General features: G+C 43.8%; 2 protein-coding genes across 7 annotated transcripts in view; one reads left to right on the top strand and one right to left on the bottom strand.

Moving 5' to 3' along the window:
• The first annotated feature begins 44 nt into the window (after positions 1-44).
• On the top strand, positions 45-20,413 carry SLC51A (solute carrier family 51 member A). Its single transcript, XM_082393300.1, has 9 exons — positions 45-3,407; positions 4,031-4,125; positions 15,198-15,352; positions 16,138-16,211; positions 16,620-16,778; positions 17,336-17,447; positions 17,738-17,884; positions 19,388-19,493; positions 20,046-20,413. The coding sequence occupies exons 1-9, from the start codon at positions 3,031-3,033 to the stop codon at positions 20,201-20,203; spliced, it is 1,383 nt and encodes a 460-aa protein (XP_082249426.1). The 5' UTR covers positions 45-3,030; the 3' UTR covers positions 20,204-20,413.
• Positions 20,414-20,954: 541 nt separating this feature from the next.
• Positions 20,955-26,063, bottom strand: part of PCYT1A (phosphate cytidylyltransferase 1A, choline) — a 44,759-nt gene continuing 39,650 nt past the window's right edge. For all 6 annotated transcript variants that reach the window (XM_082393310.1, XM_082393311.1, XM_082393314.1 and 3 more), the window contains one exon: positions 20,955-25,442. In XM_082393310.1, the coding sequence (XP_082249436.1) occupies positions 25,236-25,442 (207 nt within the window). In that variant the 3' untranslated portion in view covers positions 20,955-25,235. The remainder of the gene's footprint in view (positions 25,443-26,063) is intronic.

Consider the following 26,063-nt stretch of genomic DNA (forward strand, 5'->3'; position numbering starts at 1 on the left):
GGCAGACGCTCAACCACTGCGCCACCAGGGAAGCCCCATAAATTTTTTTAATTTTTAAAAAATGTATTTTTATTGAGCTAACACTGGTTTTAACATTATATAGTTTTCATGTGTAGGACATTATATTTCCAATTCTGTATACACTTACAGCATGTTCACCACCAAAAGTTTCCATCAATCACCATGCAGTTGATCCCCTTCACGCATTTTATCCTACCTCCCGCCCCTTACCCTCTGGTAACCTCTTGGTTACCAAACCAAAACTGTTTGGTTTTGGTTTGATTTGGTTTGTTTATTTCTTCTGGGGTTTTTTTAAAAGAGAGAATATTATTTAAATGACCCCAAAAGTAATCAGCCAATAAGGGGCTAGTCTAAAACAGCTTAAAATTGAAGAATGGGTTATCAATAAGGTTGATAACATGGTAGACTCTTCAAAAAAGAATGCCTACGGCTTCACTGGTAAATTATACCAAACGTTAAAGAAGAATGAATGCCAGCCCTTCTCAAACTCTTCCAAGAGATAGAAGAGGAAAGAAGAAAGGACACTTCCTAATTCATTATATGAAGTTAATATTACCATGATACCCAAGCCATATGAAGACATTACACACACAGACACACACACTCAACTAAGATCCCACATGCCACAGGGCAAATAAGCCCACGCGCCACAACTACTGAGCTCGCACACCTCAATGAGAGAGTCCGAGTGCCACAAACTACAGAGCCCACGCTCTCTGGAGCCCGTATGCCACAACCAGAGAGCGAAAACCCTCACGCCACAACTAAGAGAGAAGCCCACACGCCTCAGCGAATATCCCGTGTGCTGCAACTAAGACCGACACAGCCAAAGAAATAAAGAAAACAAATACATTTTTTTAAAAGGAAGAAATACAGCATTAAAAAAATAATAAATAAATATCAAATGATTGAGGAGCACTAGGGAAAACTGACGAAATTTATCGTTGGTTGGTCTTTTTTTTTCAAAAATTACCCTTACACTGAGAAAGCCCAAACTGAAGTGATAGATGTCTTATCATGTTACCATATGATTTTGTGGAGAAAATTAAACCAAAAAAAAGAAAAAGTGAAGTGAAGAATTCATTCTTTTTCTTTAATAGGTTATTACTTTTTTAATATTTATTTATTTATTTGGCTGTGCCGCATCTTAGTTGCAGCACGTGGGATTTTTGTTGCTGCATGCGGAATCTAGTTTGAACCCGGGCCCCCTGCATTGGGAGCACGGAGTCTTAACCACTGGACCACCAGGGAAGTCCAAAGAATTTGTTTTCCTTGATTCTAAACATCAGTGTTTGACAGCTAGCAGTCCTAAATTAGCAAGAGAAGAACTTGATTGGCTGCTCCAGCTCATTTTCCTGATACGCCTTAGCTATGGATGGCCCAGCCTTAACTAATCCATGGGTCCCACTGTATAGAAGATAGGGACTTTGGGTCAGACAGAAGTACCACATCAGCACTATAGCCCTCCCTCTCACCAACCCCCTGCCATTCTTCCTTCCATCATCATCCATCCTGAGGATTAGCCAGCCTCCCCTGGGCCTACCAGCCCCTGCTGCCCAGCTGCGGGAACATGAGTGTCAACCCAGCAGCCTTCCCTTTCCAACTCCCTCCTGCTCTTCAAACCTCCTCTCCTGCCTCCACCACGCCCCACCCCCCATTTCTGTCCTAAAGAAGTTTCAGAGAACATCCTCAGCACCCTGTGTTCTCCTCTAGGGAAGTCTAAAGTTCAGGGCTCTGGGTGGTTAAGCTCAAGGCCTCTCACCGGGCTAGAGATGAATGACCCAGGGAGGATGGAGCACTCCTGTGGAAATGGTTGAGGAAGTTGAGTCAGCCTGTGCCTTGCTAGGGCGGGGCCCAGGCGACTGACCCTCAGGAGGTTAGTGCCCTTATTTTATGTGTTGTGCCCTTACCTCCACCTTAGGAGGTAATTGGCCCCTGAGACTCCTGGACCATTACATTGTCCTGTCCAGGGAACTGTACTTTAGGAGAAGGGTAAAAGAGGGAGAAGGCTCTTCTTGAACCGTAGGAGATATTTTGAGGTGCTTTGGGACAGGAGTAGGGAGTCTTCTTAGTGCCACATCAGTAACTTCTTCCTCTGATTGTATTTACTTACCAGCCCAGAGCAGGGGGATTTCTCTACCTTCCCAGAACTGATTCTCTTGACCCTCTCATGGGCCTTTATTCTTCTTTCTTTCTTTTTTTACTATCGAAAACTTCATCTGAGCCTCAACACAGCCCCTGACCCAGGTTCCTTCTGCCTCTCTCCACACCTCCATGTCTTTCTATCCAATCTGGTGTCATAACCCCTCTGAGCCTCAGTTTCCTTATCTGTAACATGGGAATAAAGATAGCATTTACCTCCTAAGAGTAATTGTAAGGTTTAGATGAGATAAGGAACATGCAGCAATTCCTACAGCACCTGGTGCATGAATGCTCAATATACATTAGCTACTGTTGCTATGATTTTATTATTTTATCAGTCATGCAACCAATTCTAAGGAGCATTTAGTATGTGTGAGGTCCTGTGCTGGGAACTTAGGGGTACTATGCTTGGCCTTAAATAGGTTTAAATCTACTTGGAGAGAGAAGAGAAATCACCAATCAATAAAATAGTTTAGAAGCATACAATTCGGCGGTTTTTCAGAATCTGTCAAAATGCCCAGAAATCTCACTCAGTAACTCTGCCTCTTAAATACACCCTCCCCACTCCCCATTTGCTGCATCTTCTGGGGCCGTTTGGCTGGATGAGCCTGCCATCAGGATGCTGTGGGCTGGGCTTTGGGAAACCCACATGGGCCTTATCTGGACTTCCCGGCTAGCCCTCCCTTCCACACTCCAAGCCAACAGCACCAACACAGTCAAGGCCTCAGCCCTGACTTCCATCTTCAGGGGGACAGAGCCAGCGTTCCAGCCAGGTTCTGAGGAAGAAGGGGTTGCTGACCAGGGGGTTTTGCGGGGAGGACCAAGGATTTTGTCTCTACCACAGCCCTAAAAGGCTCCTTAGGAGGGATGGAGGGTGAGGGCGGGCTGGGGGCAAGGGGCGGCCAAAGGCATTTGTGGGAGGGAGGAAGGAGGGGCCACACCTACAGACAGGGAGGAGTAGGAACCAGGGAACTCAGCCAGCTGAGGGGATCAAATTCCTCTGCGGTGAACTCTGAGATAGGAGCTTGTGGGCACGGAGGCCTGAGGAGGGAGAGAAGCGAAGACCCAGCCACTCCACCTACCCACAGCCCAGTCCCGCAGGCAGCAGAGCCGGCAGGAGCCACCTCCCCTGGGGCCCACACCTGCCTGTCCCTCCTGGGTCCTCAGTGCCTGCCGGGAAGGAAAGCCAGAGAGAAAAAGGAGACAATGGAGCCAGACGGGACTCAGATAAAGCTTGATCCCAGGTGAGTGAGGGAGGCAAGCCCCGAGCCAGGAGCCAGTTGCTAAGCAGCAGGGACCCCTCTCACTCTGGCCTGTCCCTACCTCCCTCTCAGGGCCCTTTGGCTCCCAGCACACAGAATGACACAGGACTAATAATGGTCTGGCCACCCCACAAGGTCCTCAGGGACACTGTGGGGTAGGGCGAGTGTATGACCCTTCAGAGCCTTGGCTTTGGCCCCCAACCAGGGAGAGAAAGATCCCAGAGGTGGGGGCAATGGGGGGCATGCGCAGAGCCCTGACCAGCTGGAGATCCATTCCTGGTACTAAGGGTCCACTCTTTCTCTGGGACCCTGCTCTTTCTCCCTAGCCAACCTCTGGGCTTCTGCCCCGATGGAAGTGGAGAAAATGGACTATGGGCTTTTTGAGCACTGCAGCCAGACCTACCCATGGCCTAGGTGGCAGCCTGCCTTACACAGTGACCCTGGCCAATTCTCCATTCCCTCTAAGAGTCAGGGCCTTGAGGGGAGATGGACAAGCTCCCTGAACCCAGGAGTATTTGAGGGAATGTCAGGTTGCTGGTGTCCCTTCTGCTACCCTCCCCGTCCCCAGGTCCCCATATTCTGAACACAGGCTGGTGTCTCTCCAGGTACACGGCAGATCTTCTGGAGGTACTGAAAACCAATTACAGCATTCCCTCTGCCTGCTTCTCTCACCCTCCCACAGCAGCCCAACTTCTGAGAGGTGAGTCAGGGACCCTCTGTAGAGGGAACTGAAAGGAGGGAAAAAATGAACATCCCGGGGGAAGTCAGAAGAGCTGAGAGGGGCTGAGGAGAGGTGGTCCTGAGCTGGCCAGCCTGGAGGGCCTGGGAGGATGACTGGCCCAGTGTCTGTCTATCATGGTAAAAACCTGGGAGAAGAACAACTCCTGGAGGAGACAAAAGGCCAAAAGAGAGGCACGACAACATGGCCCACAGACAAACCTGCATGCTGGGCCTCCCCAGCTGAAATTGGGGACAGTGGTCTGGAGCATTTTTCAGACCCCAGGGCCACCCAGGGACTCAAGCTGGTGCCCAGAGCCCCATAGAATCCCCTTGAGGTCTGCACAACATCCTCCTCAGGAGAGGGTCTATACAATTCTAGTGGGGTGGTTATTATGAATAACGTTCTGAAAACTTAGGTGAACCTGTAAAAGTATTCTGACAGTGTTGGCCAACTAGATCCTATTACTGAATTTATTTTGAAAGTGAAAGGCAGATGATGGGACTCTGTTTATTCCTTGGGCACCTAAAACATGACAATCAAATGACCCTAGAATCTTGAAAGCAAATGTGGCTCGCATCCACATTTTATTTGGTCTCCCTACTGCATGACTAACTACCTCTTAGGCATTGATGAATAGGAGTCTGTGTCTCTATGGTATCCTTAATGCCTTTCCCAGCCTCCTTCCTGACATCTACCTCAAGGAGTAGACTCTTCCTGAACAGCAGGATGTGGTCAGTGTGAACTAGGAGGCAGACATGGGCATGTCCTCGGACAGTGTTCAGCCTCGTTTCAGATGTTTTGAACCAGAGTGAATACCAACTGCCAGAGGGTGTCCAGAGAGGCCTTGTAGCTGCTCTATGGTTCATGCCAGTAGGCCGATGCTACGTCCAGCTCCAGGGACCTCTTGTTCAGAGAGTGCAGATGGTGGTACGAGTGACAACACACCAGTGTTGTCAACCAGAGGCAATTTTGTCCCACTGGAGACTTTTGACAATGTCTGGAGGCAGTTTCAGTTGCCACAGCTAGAGGGTGCTACCGGCATCTAGTGGGTAGAGGTCAGGGATGTTGCCCTGGAAACAAAGGAAAGTCCCCGCAACAAGGAATTATCTGGGCCAATGTGTCAATAGTGCTGAGATTGGGAAATCCTTCCTTACACAATGAAAATGGATCTCACATTGCTTTGCTACAAAATGTGCAAATAGAAGCACCAAGGATGTTCAAAGCAGGGAGACCATTCTGAGTCTGGTAGTCTGGAGAGCTGCCTCGTTCCCAAGTGGAACTGTTGGAGTGGGTAGCAGTTGGAAAGTGGAGAGCCGGTGGTGGGCACTGCTGGGGTTGGGGTGGAGATAGAATGAGCAGGCAGGTTCTCCAGACACTGAGGAGCTGGATCTGGCAAGATTCAAGGTTACTGGTGGGGAAGCAGGGGACAATTGAGAGGACTGGGCAGGTAAGGTGGGGCCTGATGAGTGTCAGGCAGAGGAGTTGTACTTTATCCTGCAGACAGAAGGAGTGGACAAGGGCTCTGAGATTGGGAGGGGCTGGATAGTGTTTCAGGATCATTAATCAGCAATCAAGTTAGACTTTGGGGAGGAAGAGTCTTGAGAATCAGGGGTATAAATTGGAGGTTATTGCCCCAGCCCAGCAGGAAGGGCAAAACCTGAGCCAGATCAGTGTCAGGGAAAGGAAGGGAAGATTGGAAAATACAGGCAATCCAAAGAAAGAGCAGGCAATCTGGTAAATATTTAGACAAGGTAAGTGAAGGAAAAAGAAACTCTAATGATGACTCTGAGAATCTGGACAGTGGTGATGACACTGACAGAAATAGGAGAGTCAGGAAGAGGTGCCCATTGGAGGATGTGGTGAAACCCCTTCCTCCTTCATTTATAAACTCTGTTATTCCTTAAATTAAATGCCATTTAAGAAAGAACTATTCTGGGAAGAACTATTGAAACTTTCAATAATCTGTTTTTGAAATGCCTGTGATATGATTGCAATTATAATCCCTACACGATTATTTTTTTTACTGGACTGATCCAAACATTTATTTGTGGGAGTGACGGGCCAAGAAAAGCCAAGACAATTTTGATAAAGAGTAAGGAAGATATTAAGGGCTATATATCAAGACTAGAGTAATTAAAGCAGTAATGTAATAACTGCAACCACACAACTCAGATTGGGACTTGAACCCACTGTCTTTTTTTTTTCCTTTAAAAAAAATTTATTTATTTATTTATTTTTGGCCGCACTGAGTGGCATGTTACATCTTAGTTTCCCGACCAGAGGTCAAACCCGTGCACCCTGCAGTGGAAGTGAGGACTCTTAACCACTGGACCTCCAGGGAAGTTCCCCACTGTCTTTTCATTGAAATCACACACCTGGTCTCAGCACTTACTGAAGACCAGGTTCTTTATGTTTCCGCACAGAAGAAATTCAGTGAAAGGCAAAGTGATAGGTAAGAAGTAGATTTATTTACAGAGATACACACTCCATAGACAGAGTGTGACACATATCAGAAGGCAAGAGGCCCTGAAATATGGGGTGATTAGTTTTTATGGGCTGGGTAAGTTCATAGGCTAACTAGTGGGAGGATTATTCCAACTATTTTGGGGAAGGGGCGGAGATTTCCAGGAATTGGGGCACTGCTCATTTTTTGTCCTTTTATGGTTGGCCTCCGAACTGTCATAGCACCTGTGGGTGTGTCATTTAGCATATGCTAATATATTACAATCTGTGTATAATGAGGCTCAAGGTCCACTGGAAGTTGAATCTTCCACCATCTTGGACCTAGTTGTTTCTAACCAGTTTACGTCGCATCCTCAAGAGCTATGGTTTTTAGAGGTTGTGCCCTGCCCCCTTCCCTCCTGTTTCACAAGGGGCCTGACAAGCAGAAAAATGAAATAAAATAGAAGGCCTAGAAATAGACCCATGGCCACTTGGGGACTTGCTATATGAAAGGATGGTATACACATCAGTGGGACAGGATGGACTCTTTGAGGAGTGATGCTGGACAATTGCCTGTCCCTATGGCAAGGAAATAAACATGAAAATAACTCCAGTGTAGCTTTAATCCAGATAGATTAAGTACCTAAATGTAAATGCAAACATTTTTACAAAAGAAAATATGGAAAGATATCCTTATGGTTGGAAGTAGAGAATAATTTCTAAAATAAAACCCAAGAAAGCACAAATGATCTTGAAGATTGACTACATAAAGCAAACAAAATTCTGTACAACTAAAAACACTATAAACAATGTTAAAAGCCAAACCAAAGACTGGGAGAAGATATTTTCAAGCCTTATAACCAACAAAGGATGATTAGTCAGTATAAGAAAAATTACCCAATAAAAATCAGGTAAAATAGATGATCATACAATTCATACTAGAAGAGGAAACCCAAATGGCCAATAAAGGTACAAAAAGATTATCTGTTTTGTTAGGAATTAGGGAACCTCAAGTTAAACAATGAAATAACATTTCACTACTCTCTCAAAGATGAAAATTAAAAGTCCGATAATCCCAAGTGATGGTGAATTTAAGGTGAACTGTGAACTCTCATAGACTGCTGGTGGGAGTACAAATTGGTATAACCATTTTGAAGAATAATTAGATACCTTTAACACTGAAGATTCTCATCTCCTACAACCCAGCAATTCTAAGTGTTTGAATAGAGGAACTCTCCTATACATGCCAAGGAGACACATTTAAGAATGCTTATGGTAGCATTTGTTTGTCACAATGAAAATAATAACAACCATGAAAACAATGTTGAGTGGAAAAGCATTTCACAGGTTAATACCATTTATATAGATTTTTTTTCATGCAAAGCAATATAATATGCTGAGTATGTACATATATTGTAAAAAATTAAAACATACAGGAAAAGATACACCTCAACTTCAGAATAGTGGTTAGCCCTGGGAGGTGAGGTAGGGAAGGGAAAAGGATCCAGGAGGTATATACAGAGGCCTTCAAGTACATCTGTAATGTTTTATTTTTCTAAGAATAACTTTTGACGCAAAGTTGGCAATATCGCAACACTCTTTAAAATGGATTACGGATATATTAATGTTTTCTCTATTACTATATTTATTTTTTAAATCTTTATAATTTTAAAAATAATTATAAAAATAATTTTTGACAGGCTGTGATGAAATGTTAGATGAAAAAAAACAGAATGCAAAATTTTACAGTATGATTGCAGTAATACAATATGTATGAACTTTAACCAGGATGCTTTTTTAAAGCTAGTTTTTACTGAGCAAATACTACATTCCACGCTAAGAAGTTTAATTGGAGGGTAAATGACCTGCCCAAGATTATAGAGCAAGGAGTAAATGGAATTTTACTTTGAACTCAGAGCCTACGCTCTTAACTTCCATGGAAATACATTATGCAAAAATGAAAATAATTTTTGCTTAGGAACTAGCTAGGATTATGGTGATACTCTTTTTTCAAAGTTTTAATGTTCTTATATTGTTTTCATTATTTAAAAAAGTAATCTTCACTGTTACAGATACAGAGGGAAATTTGCTAGTTGCTAAAGGTATAATTGTATTTAAACAGGTGAGTTAGACAAGCATTTCCCAAAACGTGTTCCTTGGAATACTAATCCCAAGGAGTGCTCCATGAAGACAGAGCCTGTAGAAAAATAAGTTTTGCAAAAGCTATATTGTGTAACCTCCTTTTGGATATTAACAATTAAATCAGATTTAAAACTTGGTATACTCCACAGGAAAGAAACATGTTTAACCTTGTTTAAAGTGTTTCCAAAGATCCTGGAGCCACTGGATACTTTTGTTCCATAATATCTATTAAGATGCAGAAAAAAAAAGATAGAGGACAATCTTCCAAGAAGATAAATGAATTTGAGGTAGAGTAGTGGTGTCGGGCTATGTATGCTAAGGAAGTTCTCTCTCTCATAGCTTTTGCGCTATGGAAGTGGATACAAGAGCCGGTAGATGCTGCAAGTATGAGAAAGAATAGAGCACCAAAGCCAGCAGATACAAGAAACTGCAAAAGCACTTCCATATTGAACAGTTGGAATATGCCTCACATCCACCTTCATCAACTTAAGCAAACTTTAGGGCTGCATTTGATCGTTTATATCACTCCACATTTCCTTCCATAGCTATGTGAACACACACCAAGAGTCAGCATGTGTAATGGTGAAGAGAATGGACTTAGGGTCAGGAACCCCTGGGTTTAAATCCCAGCTCCGTCACTTCCAGGCTGTGTGACCATGGGTGAGGTGCTCAACTCTCTAAGCCTAGTTTCCTGAAAAAACCTATAAAATGGAGATGACAATAAGAATTCTCATGGGGTCATTTCTTTCATTCAACAAATAGTCACAGTTACTGCTCCATGCATTTGGAGATAGAACAGAAAACAAGCCTGACAAAATCCCTGCCTTCACAGAGTTTATACTACCATCACTCCGATGGGGATAGACAGTAAACAAGTAAATAAATATGTAAATAACCTAACTGTGGGGGGCAGCTTGAGGGAGAGGAGGTAACACCACACTGGATGCTCAAGGGAGGCTGGCTGAGGAGGGGGATTTGAGCAGAGAGCTCAGTGATGGGAAGGAGCCCGCCACAGGGAGCTCAGGGAGAAAAGACAAACAGACAGAAGCCAAGTACCATAAAGTTCTGGAGGTGGAAACGGCTCAGGTGGTTGTTGGGAGGCTGAGGAGTGGTAGGGAAATCCTAAACCTCAATGAACAGAAGAGGCGAGAGGCAGCGATTGAGTTTGGAGAACGCAGGGTGCGGGAGAGGATGAGGAATCAGTAGAGGAGACCTAGGGTCAGAGACCAGGAGAGGAACCAGGAGAACTGTTGTTCTGGGGGTCAAGGGGAGGGAGATTTTCAAGGAGGGGGAACAGTCAAGGACAGTGAACACTTGCTGGCTTCTGGAAGGGCTGTTTCCACTCTCAGCTCTCAGTGAGCTGATGAGGACAAGAGTCAAGTAGGGGGTGGGGGAATCCCACAAGGAGAGGCCTGCAGCGGTATGCCCCTTGCCAACAATGGACGTTGGTTTTTAGAAATCTACTGAATTAATTTTGGTTTCTGCCTATCTGGACTTTATATTTTGTCTGTATTTTTTTTAACTAAACATTTCTATTGTAAAAATAATTCAATAAAGTCAATACGAAAATAGAGAAAAGTGAAAAGAGGAAAAGTCATGTATGGTCCCACCACTCAAGACCAGCACTGCAAATATCGTAGTATATAAGTTCTGTTTTCTATGCTTTTATTTAACATTAGTGGAAATCATACCATACTACAATTTTATGTCCTGTTTTTATAAGCATGACATCATATGAATTTTTTCACGTCATTCTATGTTTGGCAATGTGTTTTAAAAAAACTTTTTTGTTGTAAGATACGTATTCATTATAGAATAATTGGAAAAGAAAGAAGACAAAAACCACCCACAGTATCATCACTCAAAGACAGCATTGTTAACTAATTTCTAGGCTTTTTTCTAGGCAATGATTTTATAATGTTTTTATTTTATCAAAGTAACACATGAACGTGTGTTAAAAATTTAAATAGTACAAAAAGGCTACTAAAGAAAATCAACTATCCCCTGCCCTATTTATTCTCATTTCTTTTTTCTTTTAAAAAAAATTTTTTTGGCCATGCCACGCGGCATGCAGGATCTTAGTTCCCTGACCAGGGATCAAACCCGCACCCTCTGCGGTGGAAGCACAGAGTCTTAACCACTGGACCGCCCGGGAAGTCCTCTCATTTCTAATCTTCGTCCTCCTTTTTTAGCTGATGATTATTCTGATAGTTACCTTCAAATTACCATTATTTCCTGTGGTATCAATTTTGGACATTATCTGTAGCTGCTTCTATAATACATGAAAATTTAATTCACTTAGCACCAAACTTCTCCCACTCTTTCCACATAGTTACGTCAATATTTTTAGTTGATTATCTGTATAGCTGTATATACTACACGTATATTTTATTTCTTATTCTGCCAACTATGGACAGTACTTCTTCACTTTCCATTTTATATGATAAAGATATTAGGGCCCCACTCTTTCCATCAACTCTTTTCTACCTTTCTCTCCCCAGTCAAATCCTTTAAACATGGTTATAATTTTACTGCGCTACTTATTTTTATTTTTTATTTGTATTTATTTATTGGCCACACCACGCAGCTTGCAGGATCTTAGTTCCCCTACCAGGGACTGAACCCAGGCCGCTGGCAGTGAAAGTACCAGGTCCTAACCACTGGACTGCCAGGAAAATTCCCTTTGCTAATTTTGCATTCTGCCTTTCACATAAAGATTTGTTTGTTTTAGTCATAAATTACATACAGTAAAGGGCAATGATTTTTATTATTATTTTATTATTTTTGGCTGCACTGGGTCTTCGTTGCTGTGCGCGGGTTTTCTCTAGTTGCGGTGAGCGGGGGCTACTCTTCGTTGCGGTGCGCGGGCTTCTCATTGCAGTGGCTTCTCTTGTTGCGGAGCACGGGCTCTAGGCGCGCGGGCTTCAGTAGTTTGGCTCACAGGCTCTAGATCGCAGGCTCAGTAGTTGTGGCGTACGGGCTTAGTTGCTCCGCGGCATGTGGGATCTTCCTGGACCAGAGATCGAACCAGTGTCCCCTGATTTGGCAGGCGGATTCTTAACCGCTGCACCACCAGGGAAGCCCATATCTGTATTCTTGCTGAAGAACATGTGGACTCTTTCCAGTTTTGGCCATTATGAACAATGCTGCTCTGAACATTCTTTTGGTGATTAAGGCACTCATTTCTATTAAATATGTTTCCGTGAGTGGAATTTTTGTGTCACAGGGTAGGTGTATGTTAAGCTTTAATAGATACTACCAAACTGTTTTCCAAAGTGGTGGCACCACTCCCAACAGCAATGTGCGAGAGTTCCAATTGTTCCTCATCCTCACCAGCACTTAGAATCATTGGTCAAAGGATGATTAAAATTAAAAGCAATTCTAGCCCTTTTGGTGGGTATATAATGGCACCTCACATTTGTATTTCCCCAGTGACTGTTAATATTTAGCACCTTTTTATGCTTCTTGAACATTTGGATATCTTCTTTCGAAAAGTTACTGTTTAGGTCTTTTTCACTTTTAAAAATTGTGTTCTTTTTCTTACTGATAGGAATTCTTTATACATTACGGATACGAGTCTTTTGTTGGGTATTTGTACTGCAAATATCTTCTCTCGGTCTGAGCACGCCCTTTCATTGTCTTAATGGTTTTCTTTGTCAAATGGGAATTCTTAATTTTAAGGAAGTCCAGTTTATCAATTTTTTTTTCTTTATGATTAGTGCTTTTGTGTCCTATTTTAAAAGGATCTTTGCCTGTCTCAAAGTCATTAAGGTATACTTCTCTGTTTTCTTCTAAAAACTTTATTGTTTTAACTTTCACATTTAGGTATTTTTGTATGATGTGAGGGAGGGGTCAGTGTTCTTTTTTATCACTTTGCATATTAAACGAGACGCAGTTAACCCAGCACTTTCTCGAAAAGAATCCTTTCTCCCTGAATTGTAGAGAAGCCTTTGTCATAAATCAGATGACCATAAATGTGTGGATCTGTTAATAAGTTTTTCTGTTTTTTAAAACAGTGTTAACACATTTTTTAAATATTAGGACATAGTCTTTGCAAAGAATTTTTTATGGTATGCACAAATTTTTCATGCCTGCATAATATTCTATTGAGTATTTTACATAATAATTTCAGTATTGTTGGACATTTAAGTTTTTTAAAATTTAGGACTATTAATAACATTATAAACATTATCTTTAAATAAAACAAAAAATAATATATTACTGTTATTTTGCAAAAAATAATATATTACTGTTATTTTGCTCTTCTCTGACTGCTAGGCAGGTTGACTATTTTCCCACTTCCTGAACTGTGTATCATTTTCCCATTTGCAAGAGCCTTCTGTTTTTGTTATTTTCTTTACGTAATAAAAATCTTAAACTTGTGTACACATTTATTAAAAATGCTTTCCCCCAGTCTGTTTGCTGCCTATATATTTTTTTAACATTCAGAAGTTTAAACTCTTTATGTCAAATTTGCCCATCGTTCTCTTTGTGATTTCTTGGATTACACCTAAGCTTAGGTAGGTCTTCCCTCTCCAAAGTCTTGATGCAGATACAATTCTCTCTTTTCTTTTCTTTCTCTCAATTTTCCCTGTTTGATTTTTAAAGGTTTATCTCTTTAATCTATCTGGAATTATTTTGATATATGTGTATCTCATGATAAAACAATCATAATTGTTTTAAATCCACTTTTTTATTGTATAAGGGTAAAATTGTGTCAGCCCCCAACCCCACCCTGTGATGTTTATATTTTTAAAGTTTCAAGGAAGGAAGGTAAAGTCTCTTTTTAATAAAGGACTGCAACCAGGTGTTTTTTTGGCTTTTGTTTGTTTGTTTTGTTTTGTTTTCTTAATGTTTAAAATTTGCAGAGCCTACTGGAGTAATATCTGTAGAGCTAATTGAGAAAGAGGCAACAGAGTTAAACAGCAACAGCAATGCCAAGCCAGTAATTTGGTCACCCAGAGAGGGCTGTATCCTAATTAAGTGGAGGCGGGGTGGAGGCAGGAATGGGGAGGAGGGAAGAAAAATAGCACAGTCCTGTCTTTTGAGGCCTGTAATAGAAAGGAAAAGCTTACTACTGACTTCAGAAGTACAACTTGGGACCTGGAATCCAAGGGCCACCTTCCCCATGGCAGGTCCTCTGGATTGATCACAGACCTAACTGTGGTCAGAGGTAAAGGGCCTATTGGATAAAGCAAACAGAAACAGAGAGAAAAACGTGTGCCCTGAAATATGAACAATGAGGATCAACATATTTTTTGACAAATTCACCTTTGTCCTGGTTGCTCCTTGTGGTGCCGCCAGGTATGACTGACCCAGATGACAACTCAAGTCTTTACTGTGGTATGGTCTCCTTCCTTCCTGTTTTGGTGTCAGCAGTAATATCTCTGCCTGAGTTGCCCTCAGTCATGAAAACGTAGGGCAAACCAGCCAATGCCTTCCTCATACTTTACTCCCAGTGTAATAAGACAGCGCCATGGACTCTGACAGTCTTCCCCCACTTCATCTGTCATCTAGCCAGTTAAGTGGCTGAAAGGAAAGAGTCTGCCAACTAGGGAAGAGCCTTAGATAAATGAGGGTCCAGGCTTAGTCACTGAGGACACAGAGCCCTTTGTTTAAAACTAATTGTTGCATCGGTTAGAACATGTTCAGAAACAAATATTGTGACTCTATTAATGTTTTCCTATTAGCAATGGTGAGGCCAGAGGAGCTTCACTGGTGTTTGTTGAAAAAATGTTTGTTATCCTCTGACCATTATCAGGTGAGCTTGTTTAAAATGTGGATTACTGGGTCCATCCCAGATTTGTTCCAGATCTGTTGAAACAGCATCTATGAGGAAAGGGTCTGGACAGCTACTTTTTAACAACTCCTCAAATGATTCCAATAAACACTAAAGAGAGCTACTGGGCCACATTTAGTGTAAGACTAAGTGTGAGGCCAACGTGGGTCAAATGTCCTTGGAGTCTTTACTCGTACCCATTTCTTTTGTTAAAGTCCCTTCCTATGTCCCAGTTTTGTGACATAATTTTTGAAATCAAATTTAGACAGCTCTAAAGTAAATCAAGAGTTATATTCTGCTTTAATTATAATGTTAATTGGTCCCTGTCTGCTAGCAAAACACCTGACACTGAAATAGAAAACTGAATAAGCCCTGTTGACCTCCTAATTTAGAATTTTTGCTAATTATGTACAAACTTGTTTGGTGTCTATATCCTGGTTCAGATAAGCCTTACCATACCTAGAATTATCTGGTCTAGTCTCTCATGAATGCAGAAGAATGACTATTTCTTAGTCACATGTTGGATACCCTAGATCTAAGAAAAAGCCCATCTTCTGCATGAGGGGGCCTAGACCAGGTAATTCTAGATATGGTAAAGCAATTTAGATGCACATGAGGAAGCCCACATCTTCTGCTCCTCAGTCCTGGTCTTCAGCTCACTGGAGTCTGCCCTCTCTTTCCACTCTAGCATTGGGCCCTGTGGAAATTTCTCTCACGGTCATCATGACCTTGCTTGCCCTGGGCTCAGTCGCCATCTTCCTGGAGGATGCTGTCTACCTATACAAGAACACTTACTGCCCCATCAAGAGGAAGACTCTGCTCTGGAGCAGCTCTGCGCCCACGGTGAGGGCCCTGTAGCTGCCTTTTGGGAGGGACTGGAGGGGAGGCAGTGTCCATCTTGAGGATTCCTTTAAACTCAACAATTCAAGTTGCCTTCCTCTACCACCTTAGAGTGAGGGCTTTAGTCTGATATCTGCAGTCAGGACCCTATGCTTGGAAGGTCAACAGGCAGTGGGATGGAGCGTTTGAAATACCTTAGAGCCACAGAAACAGCTGAAGAACCCTCTCAGCCCACCAGCAGCCTCACTCGCTACTCCCCTGCTACAATATTGCAAGCCTCCTTCTTGGACACACCAACTTCCTGTTCCTCAGAGGGTAGGAGGAAAAGAACCTTTTCCCATGGGGTCATGCTCACTCTACCCTTATGTCATAGGTCTTTTTAACTCACTCCCACAGCTATTAGATAGGTCTTTGGCATGTTCCCAGGTCATAAAATGGGACTTCTCTTTCCATGTGGTGAGGTCTGTGTCTGTTTGGCGGGAAGAACAAAGCCCTTGAGGTCCTTTCCTGCCAGATGACATCTGCCTGGGCCATCTCAAGACATCAGATGCTCTAATAACATCTTAAAGATGAACTGACCTACTCCTACCCCAGTGATATAAGTTGAGATAGTCTTCAAAAGAGCCCCCTGACTCAAGGTCACTTTAACTAGTTATTTTTCCAGCTGGTCACTTCGAAGTAATGGTGCCTTGAATGTTTAGGTTTTGCTTCCTTGAGCCCTTGCTGCAAAAGGTGAGCATGAAGCCTCCTTACTTGCCCTAACCAGCTCCTTGCTCTTCTCCAAGCAGATAGTGTCTGTGTTCTGCTGCTTTGGTCTCTGGATCCCTCGCGCCCTCATGCTCGTGGAAATGGCCATAACCTCGTGAGTGTCCTGCCCTGCCCCCAGCTGAACTGGATATCCTTCTGGGGTCCCCCACTCTGCTCCCCTCAACCCCAGGACTCGAGTCCGTGTCTTCTTTTATCCCCTATCCCTTCCATAAATCCGTGCAAACCAAGTGATCACAAATAGAGCCCTTGAACTTCCAGTTCATCCTCAGGCACCATTTCATTCCCACAGCCTGAAATTGCCCTCTTCCCACCCTGTCCTCTCTCTCACTTCCTCTTGGGTCACACACTCAAAACGCCTAGCCCCTACCTGATCCCCTCAGGAAGCCCCACCTCTCCCTGCCCCCTTTGCAGTCTGTTTTTCTTTGGCAGGAAGGGCTGTCCTATCAGCTGCTGCCACCTCCCCTTCCGTGTACTCTCAGGCCCACCTCTCCCCCAACTCCAGGTTTTATGCGATGTGCTTTTACCTGCTGATGCAGGTCATGGTGGAAGGCTTTGGCGGGAAGGAGGCAGTAGTAAGGACACTGAAGGACACCCCAGTGATGATCCACACAGGCCCCTGCTGCTGCTGCTGCCCCTGCTGCCCAAAACTCATGCTCACCAGGTAAGGTGGGAGGGAGAGGCTACCTGGAAGAACAGGTTAGCCTCCTCCTGCACTCTCCCAAGAGCCTCTGCTGGCTCTCTCAGCCCTGCTTCAAGCCTCATGGAATTAGGCTTTTATGGAACCGAGCCAGTGATGAAAGGGTGGGCATCCCGCAGCCAGGGTCCACACACTGGGCACCCACGCAGGGGTAAGGAGAGCAGAGGAAGGAGAACTCCTAAGTTCCCATCACTTAAGCTCACTGTCCCCTACAAACTTTACCACACAGAGCAAACTGGATTTTGGACTACTTACTTTCCCCTTCCGTCCACTTCGGTTAATGAGGTTGGGGTCAAAACTCAGTTCTTGCTCAAAGGCAGCATTCTGGTCTGAGGGTGAGTGGGAGGCAAGAAGGAGGGTTCCCAACGCTCTCAACACTCTGGCTTCTTCTGAAGTCCCCATCCATTTGACCATGTTGATGTCTATGATGGCGGAGCCCAGGAGCCCAGTGAGGGAACTGGAAGGTCTTCTTGGGGTGGGTGGTTTGTGGGTCCATGTTCCTAACCCTCTTCCCACTTCAGGAAAAAGCTTCAGCTGCTGATGTTGGGCCCCTTCCAGTATGTCTTCTTCAAGATAACACTGAGCCTGGTGGGCCTGTTTCTCCTCCCTGATGGCATCTATGACCCAGCAGATGTAAGTCAGGAGTAAGGGGCAGCGGAGGCCAAGATTCATTAAATACCTTTGAGCTCTAGAAGGAATAGCTGGAGCCAATATCCCCTAATTCAGGGCCCCAAGAATGGGGTAGCCCCAGGGACAGGGTGGCTGTGGAAAAGCAGAGGCTCAGGGACTCTGACAGGGAGAGAAGAAATGGGAAGGGGCCAAGGCTTTGGGGCTTTTTTACCTTCCCCACCACGGGAGAGGGGAAATAAAAGGAGGAGAAAAGGGCTTGCTTCCTCACTGACTACTTTCTGGCCTGCCACCAGATTTCGGAGACGAGCACGGCTCTGTGGATCAACACTTTCCTTGGCGTGTCCACCCTGTCAGCTCTGTGGGCCCTGGCCATTCTTTTTCGTCAAGCCAAGCTGCACCTGGGCGAGCAGAACATAGGAGCCAAATTTGTTCTGTTCCAGGTAACTATACCCTGGGAGAGAAAAGATGGTTAATAATGAGACACAAATAATAGGGGTTAGGAGCTGAGACTAATAAAGGATAAAAGTGGGTTTGGGAATCTTCTTAAGCCTTAGGTTTCCTGTGAGATTTGGAAAAGAATCCCTGCTCTTTCCCAGTTTTTGCTTTTCTGTGCTGTAATAGTTTCCAAGGGTTGCTGTAGCAAAATATGACAAACTGGGTGGCTTAAAGCAACAGAAATGTGTTGTCTCACAGTTCTGGAGGCCAGATGTCAGCGGCCCGTGTTCCCTCTGAAAACTGTGGGGGAGAACCCTTCCTTGACTATTCCTGGCTTCCGATGGTTTGCAGCAATCCTTGGCATCCCTGGCATGTCACGTGGCATTCTCTCCTCATGTGTCTGTGTCTTGTGTCTCTTTTCTTATAAGGACATCAGTCATATTGGAATAAGGAAGGACCCACCTTACTCCAGTATGACCGCATCTTAACTAATTACATCTAATTAGTTACCAAAACAATGATGCTTTTTCCTAATAAGGTCACATTCTGAGGTACTAAGGGTTAGGACACAATGCAACCCATAACACATGTATTATCAAACCTTAAATTCTTATACCTTTGCTTTTTTCTTTTCTTTACTACCCATTACTTCTAAAAACCTGCAATTCATCACCACCAGAAACATCAGCATTACCACAGCTACAACTATGAAGTATCTATACCACATACTAGGCACTTTTCATACATTAATTACATTTAAATTCACTATAATCCTCAGAGTCATTATTATTTCTGTTTTACAAATGAGGAAACTGAGATGTTATGGGGCTTGTTCAAAGGCTCATAAGGGATGGGACTGGAATTTAAACCTAGATCTGTCTACTCCCAGACCCACATCTCTTCTTATCACACTGCCTCTTCATCTTCACATCTTTTCTGACAATTCTCTAAAACTCACGTTTGTTTACTTTTTACACTTTCCATTCTCTAAGCCCAGAGATAACCTTTCCACCAAATGCAGTGACTTCTAGCCCAATGTTGTTTCCCTTCTCATTTCATTCTTTCTGTCTCCTTGCTGGCCCCTTCTCCTATTCCCGAGGCACAATGATTCCTTTACAGTTAACAGAGTGATCTCACATAAATTCTCATTTGATCTAAGCAGGTGCCGCTTACAGGCACATAGTAGGTAGAACTGGAGGGTCCAGAGGAAGACAGAGGACAGAAGAGCCTAAGATGGAGTAAGGGACTGAAGGGGCACAGAAGGGATCTGGGCCCCAGAAGCACCCAGGGTCAGGCTAGCGGGTAAAAGCCCTGTGATTGCCGAGCCTGCCCATGATTATTGTGGGGAAGCCTAGACAAGCCAAGTCTGCCCTGAAGAGGCTGTGCTTCAGAAAAGTGTGCTCACAGAGGGCAAGTACAAGACACATCTCAAACACAGCAGTGGGCCAGCCGGCCTCAGTGCCGGGGATGCGGAGCCCCTGCCCTCACTTCTCTTTTCTCTTCTGCAGGTTCTCCTTATTCTGACCGCCCTGCAGCCATCCATCTTCTCAGTCTTGGCCAACGGTGGGCAGATTGCCTGTTCGCCTCCCTTTTCTTCTAAAATCAGGTCTCAAGGTGAGCACATAGGAGCTCCTACTCTATTCCAGGAGGGGCAAGAGGGGGAGGTCAGGGAGGAGAGGAACTTAGAACAGAAGTTGGGCCAGCCAATCTCAGAATACTCAGAATGTTCTGCTCAGAATACTGAGAAAGGAACCTGCAAGAAATCTAGCAGAAGCTCTAAGCAGACTATGACCTCTCTGATCACACAGAGGAGAGCTGCAATCCCACAGCTTGAGGCCAGCCCTGATGGCCAACCCAGGAAGCCATGGGTTCAACCCTCAGCTCCAGGAAGAGCAATGGGTGTGGTTAGGAAGCAGAAGTCATGCTGATGAAACATGCAAAAGAAATGTTTAATGCTAGCCTCAAATTGCAGGAGGTAGAGGGCCAAGTTCTGGTTCTGGCTCTACTATTAACCTGCTATGTTACTTGCGACAACTTAATATCTCTAGGTCCTGGTTTGAGGACAAATTGGAGAAAGTGTTGTTCAACTCATACGCCAGGGCTGCTAGTGGTATACCACCTCTATAAGTTAGTATAACCTACATTATATTTTTCCCCATGCTGCAGTGATGAACTGCCACCTCCTCATCCTGGAGACTTTTCTGATAACTGTGCTGACACGAATATACTACCGAAGGAAAGACGACAAGGTTGGATATGAACCTTTCTCTTCTCCAAACCTGGATTTGAACCTCAAAGCTGGAGGTGGATTGCTTGGACAATGAAAGAGACACTGCACTCATTAGATGGGCACAAGATATCTTTACTGTTCCTCAACCTTGACCAAATGGGGATGGATTCCATTGTCAGAGCAAGCTGGCTAATGATATACACTTGACTGTAGAGATGAATGTGAACTATGCAATAGGATGAAATTGTTTGGGATCTTGCCTGAGGAAGGTATTTTAAGTTTTATAATAAACAAACAGGATGGAGTTTGATGTTCTACAACTGGGCACATTGCCTCTGTGTGTGCCACTATTAGCCCATAAAGCTTGTATATTAAAAGGTTACTCTGAGCTTTCCCAAAGCAAATGAAAGGGGGAAGAGTATGTGATAGTTTTACTGGTATAATAACAGGAATAGAACTCAGCCAGGCAAAATAGTACGAGCCCAAACTCTCGAAGAAACCAGGCTTCTGAAGAACAGATGAAAGGTGTTCTTTCCCTTACAGATGTGTCAGTAGGGCACTGATGACATTAGACCTGGGAGATCTGGATCAGCCTCCCTTTGTGGGACAATGGCTTTTTTAGTCTTCTGTACCAAGTTGCAAAAGGAATTCCAATAATACGGTCATGGAGTTATTCTGGGGAGACAAATTAAAATGCAAAAGCAAAGGAAATGATCATACAGGTAAAACCCCCAAATTAGGATGCAAAAGCAAAGGAACTGATAGTACAGGTAAAAGCCCCAAATACATAAAACATATCATACACATGTATACAAGGTCAAAAACACAGAAAATGGAACATTACATAAAATCACTTTTCCTTTATTTGGCTAATGACAAAAGCCAAAATAACTGAACAAGTTAATAACACTCAGACAGGAAAACAATATACTGAACACCAATTGAGGAAAACGTCCTTGTGGACACCAGCACTGGTGATGGGGCCAACATTCATGCCAAGGCCAGAATTTCTTTCCAAGACTCTTTCTGTTCAGGATCCTCAATATAAAACAACTCAACCAATCAAGTCTCTGTGTTCAAAATAGTCAGTGCCTCCCTAATAAGGGTGGGAAAGCCCACTTGGAAGCTAAAAAAACCACAACTGGAGTCATCCTAATGTTAAACCAAGTACTTTTGTTCTCTACCCCAATCTGAATACTAACATTAAACTTTGGCAGAGTATCTTTCTCCTTTGTTTTAAAGAAAATTAACATTTAATAGTATAATCCCAAGAACATGTTCTACTTACTTGGAAAAATAATAGCTAGGGACCACTCTTTATCCCATGACAATCTATTCTGTGAGAGAAAACAAGAACAATCATTGCATGACCCTGAAAAATATAACTTTAAAAATACTTATATTGGTAAGGTTAAAAAAAAAAATACCATTAGTTAAAAACATTGTTAAGGGAGCTCTTTTCCTACCTATACTGATTGAACTTCTGGTGATAGTTTGTGCTGACAGAAAATGTAAAAGCTATGGCTTTTAGGGAATTAAACAAAAGCAGCGAAATATACTTGATTTGGAAAGGTTTTAGATATAGGGTCTGGAACAGGATTAAAAAGGCAATGAGCTCCAGAAAAACAAAAGCTACCCATACATCAAGAAACAGAATAAAAATCACTGTGAAGAACCATTGTGGAGGGAATATTCAAAGACTGCCTGGACAGTTGTGTGGTCAAAAGTAAGAAAAATGTTAACTCAGGTGCTGCCTAGGAAGTTATCAGTGATCAGAAAAGGTCAAAAGCTCTCTTGACCTCCCTCAAATTTTTTCTCTCATTCAAGATTTTCAACCTCCTGGCATCCCCAGCCTTCTTACCCAAGCCTCAGCAAGATAATGGTCTTTGGCTCTAGCTATCAGAAGCAGCTGCAGCAGTACAAATGATCCATTTTTATTCCTCTAAAATTTCAACCTCTATCCTTCAGTGCCACTGAGTCTAGTGTATGAAAAAAGCAAACTTTTTGCCCAGCTCATCTCAAGGTAACTGCTGAAATGGCACCTCCTCAGCACCGGCTACAGGGCTTCTGTCTCCATTCTCCTTCTATCTTACAGCGAGAGGCTCTGAGGCCAACCAACTTTTTTTTTTTGGCTGCGTTGGGTCTTTGCTGCTGCGCGTGGGCTTTCAATAGTTGCAGCGAGTGGGGGCTACTCTTTGTTGTGGTGCGCGGGCTTCTCATTGAGGTGGCTTCTCTTGTTGCAGAGCACGGGCTCTAGGCGTGCGGGCTTCAGTAGTTGCGGCACGTGGGCTCAGTAGTTGCAGCACGCGGGCCCTAGAGCACGCGGGTTTCAGTAGTTGTGGCGCGTGGGCTCAGTAGTTGTGGCTCGCAGGCTCTAGAGCACAGGCTCAGTAGTTGTGGTGCATGGGCTTAGTTGCTCTGCAGCATGTGTGATCTTCCTGGACCAGGGATCGAACCTGTGTCCCCTGCATTGGCAGGCGGATTCTTAACCACCGGAGGCCAACCAACTTTTAAGGCTCTCCCATTTCTGCCACATTTGGTCTATTCAGGCTGACAGCTTTGTGTGTGGGATTCAGGGAAACAGCTAATTAATATTAAAATTAATTTAGAAGTTAATATTAACAATAATATTTAAAGATTTACAGATCACATGCATGGTTGTGGAATGTGAACCTCTAACCTCATTTAATTAGGCACAAATCATCAAACAATACATCATCCCAATAGCTTCTTCCACCCACCCACCCTTGTCCAGCATGTAGGATCACATTTATCCCAAAGTATCTAGCATGCCACACCATAATATTTTTTGCATTCAGTCAAAATTATTTGAAGATATACTAGTGTTAGGAGACTGAGGCCACAGAGGTTCACCAAAAGGGGTGAGAGTTTTCCAAGAACACGTGCACATGCTGGTGCTAGCAGTCTCATGGAGCTTGTCAGCCTAGAGGTCATATTCCAAGGGCAGGATATGCCAAAAGCAGCCCATTTACAGAGCGGAGGAGGAGGACCAAAAATTTGGGACCCAGACAATACACGTGAGAAGAGTGACTGCAGGGAGGAAAATCACACTCTGCGCACCTCCTTTTCCAAATACACTTGGATAACACGTGTACTTTGAGAGAACATGTAAGAGGGCTTCAGTGGTGATTTCACTGCTTTTCTATTGACAGAAATGGGTAGAATTCCCAAAGAGGCAAGACTGGAGCAGCAAGTTAAAATATGTGATCATATCAAGCTGAGTAATGTAGGAAAACATTAACTTCAACTGTTCCAAAAAAAGGATTCCAAGCCAAAGCTTGTGTAAACCAGATTTGATAGTAAAAATAGCACTTCATGAGAAGAGTTAGAAATGTAATTTTCATAGGCCATCAGGACAAGAGGTTTCCCCTCTTTGTCCCTCTACTCTGCTGTGCTCTGCCTCTCTGGATGATCTGAGGACCTAGATAGTCCTGCTGTGCAGGCAGGCAGTGATTGTAGCCACCGACCCTCAGGCAGAGGAGCAAGTTTTAACAGGAGGTGTTTAGGGAGGGGACTATGAGATGCTCACAGCCCTAGCAGAGGGGCAAGGAAAGATAAGATGTGGTTTTCTTAGCTGAAAACACTAAAACTCCACCCCCACAAGGGGTATTTATGAGTGATGGGATGGTGCCTGGACATAAGCAATTTTTCGCCCTGAACCCAGCTACAGGATTATGATAGATGACGATCTGCTAGGTCATGTACTGTAGGATGCTAGAGGTTTAAAAGGAGCTCATGCTCAACAGCAAGTGTTAAGCTTCAGCATTCTCTGACATGAAATTTAAGTAGTGAAGCCCCTGGGCAACATACCAGGGGAGGTGGAACCAGGCAGAGTGAGAGGGAGGGAACCTACCACACTCTTGTAAAGTGAGCCCTTGCTCGGTGAATTGCTGGAAGGGCAGCAGACGGGAGTCCCTGCCAGCTGCCAACTCTCAGGGGAAAATAAACACCTCATGGAGCACTGGTTCCAGTCAAGGACACTCTTAAGAGGGGAAGAGGTCAAGAAAAGGCTTTAAAAAGGGGTGTGTTTCCTTATGCTTTTGCGCCTATGTTCTGTGCAAATCTCTCTGAATATTCGATATGGCTATGAGCAACATGGATTAACAGATCTTGTTCAAACTGCAAACATTTACAAAGTATCCTTTGTAAAAAGCTAGGTAATAAGTATTAAAATAGGAGTCACAGGGCCAGGGACTTACTCTCAGGAAGAAAATTAATCAAAACTGACTTTGCATAAGATTGAGTATTGTCCCACTCCCCTCCTCAATCAGACTAAACCTGGAAGTGTTCCTCCCTTTAAAGGTAGATTACAGGAAAGAGATTGACAAGAGCTCCCAAATAACTGGGCAACAGAGTTTTCTGAGAAGATGAACACAGCAGAAAAACCGCAGCAGATGCCATGTGGTCTGGTTCCATCCCCATCAGTGTCTTCATGGACCCCATTGGGTCCAACAAGAAACTCCTCAGGGAGCAAGAAAAGTTAGACTCAGATCTCCTTCTTCCCATAGCCACATTGACACATGTGCCAGCAGTACACTTAGGGGATTTGTGACTGTTACTCAGCTTTTAGCTTTTTTTAAAGGAAACCAAAATTATGATATTTCCCCTCCAAATCACCCATCAGCATGGCTCACTGCCTGAAAGACATGGCAAAACAGTTTGCCTCAGAACAGAAGGCAAATACTATAGTGTATCAGGAAGAAAAGGCCTCTGGGTATTACACCGCTTCCTTCTGCCCACTCCTTGGGGGCAAAAAGTTAGTTCTATTTACTACATTTGAAAGACTAATTTTTTAAAAATTAATAAAAATGACAATTTCCCTGTCAAGATCACATGAACATAAACAGTAAAGCAAAGTCCATGGGGAAGGTATATGGATGCCTAACAGGCTTCTAAGATGTAGTTAGCCTCTTTCTTGGTGGGGGTGGGTGATGTCTCTCAGAGGATAGGCTGTCTGGTCCCCCCATCCTAAGTACTCTTGCCCCAACTGTCTTTCCTTTGTAGCTGTCCTTAGGTTTAGTGTTGGGATCACAATTCAGAATTCAACAGAGAGCTTCTGAAGGTGATGGGACAGAGGGAGGGGAGAGGAAAGGAGAGATGAAAACTTAGTCTTCTTCATCCTCACTGATATCATAGGCTGCAGACTTGTGTCTGGAGAGGTTTGCTGGGGAGGAAGGCGGGGAAGTCTTGCCAGAGAAGGGCCACCGGAAAGAGGGAGAGGGGGAGCGTTCACGAGTGGGACTGCTGCTGGGACTCTGCCTTGGACTGATGGCCTGCAGCATCCGGCCTTTCCCCTCTTTCAGCATATGTTTCTGGGGAGACCAAAAGAAAGAGTTAGAAGAAACCTATGGATCCTACTAAAGCACCACTGGAGGATATGAGACTTCAAATTATCATGAGTGCCCTCTGTAATGTCAAAAGTGATCAAGTAAGCCGGAGGAGGAACATAGCTATAATCCTAAGCAGTTTCCTCTCCAAAGTGGTCTATGCTATGCTATGTATCTAAGGGTTCCCACCTGCTATCCACTGTCACCCAGTCCTTGACCTCTACGTCAAAGGAATTCTTAAAAGGCTACTTGGGTCTGTAGTCCAGGCTGTAGGCAAAAACAAAGGAATTAACTCAGACAAAAGGGTACCTATCCTAGTTTTGGAGTTCTCTGAAGAGAAAATTCCATACGCTCCCAGAATAATCTATTCTGGCATCCAAACAGCCTCACAGTCAGATCGTTCCTGATACCCTAGGGCTCATTTGCTCATAGCTACACAGGCACCTTTTATTTGGCTCGAAAAGACCTTGCTACTCGTCAAGGACAGAATTCCCACCGGACCCAACGGTCCTGCAGCAGCTGTGTGTAGTGCAGGCAGCTTTCTTTTTACTGCTCTTTGCTCTTTCCTTCCCTTCCACCTAAAACTATAATGTAGAAGCAAGTTGG

Source organism: Balaenoptera borealis (assembly GCF_965194805.1).
Source record: "Balaenoptera borealis genome assembly, chromosome: 5".
Taxonomy (NCBI): Eukaryota; Metazoa; Chordata; class Mammalia; order Artiodactyla; family Balaenopteridae; genus Balaenoptera; species Balaenoptera borealis.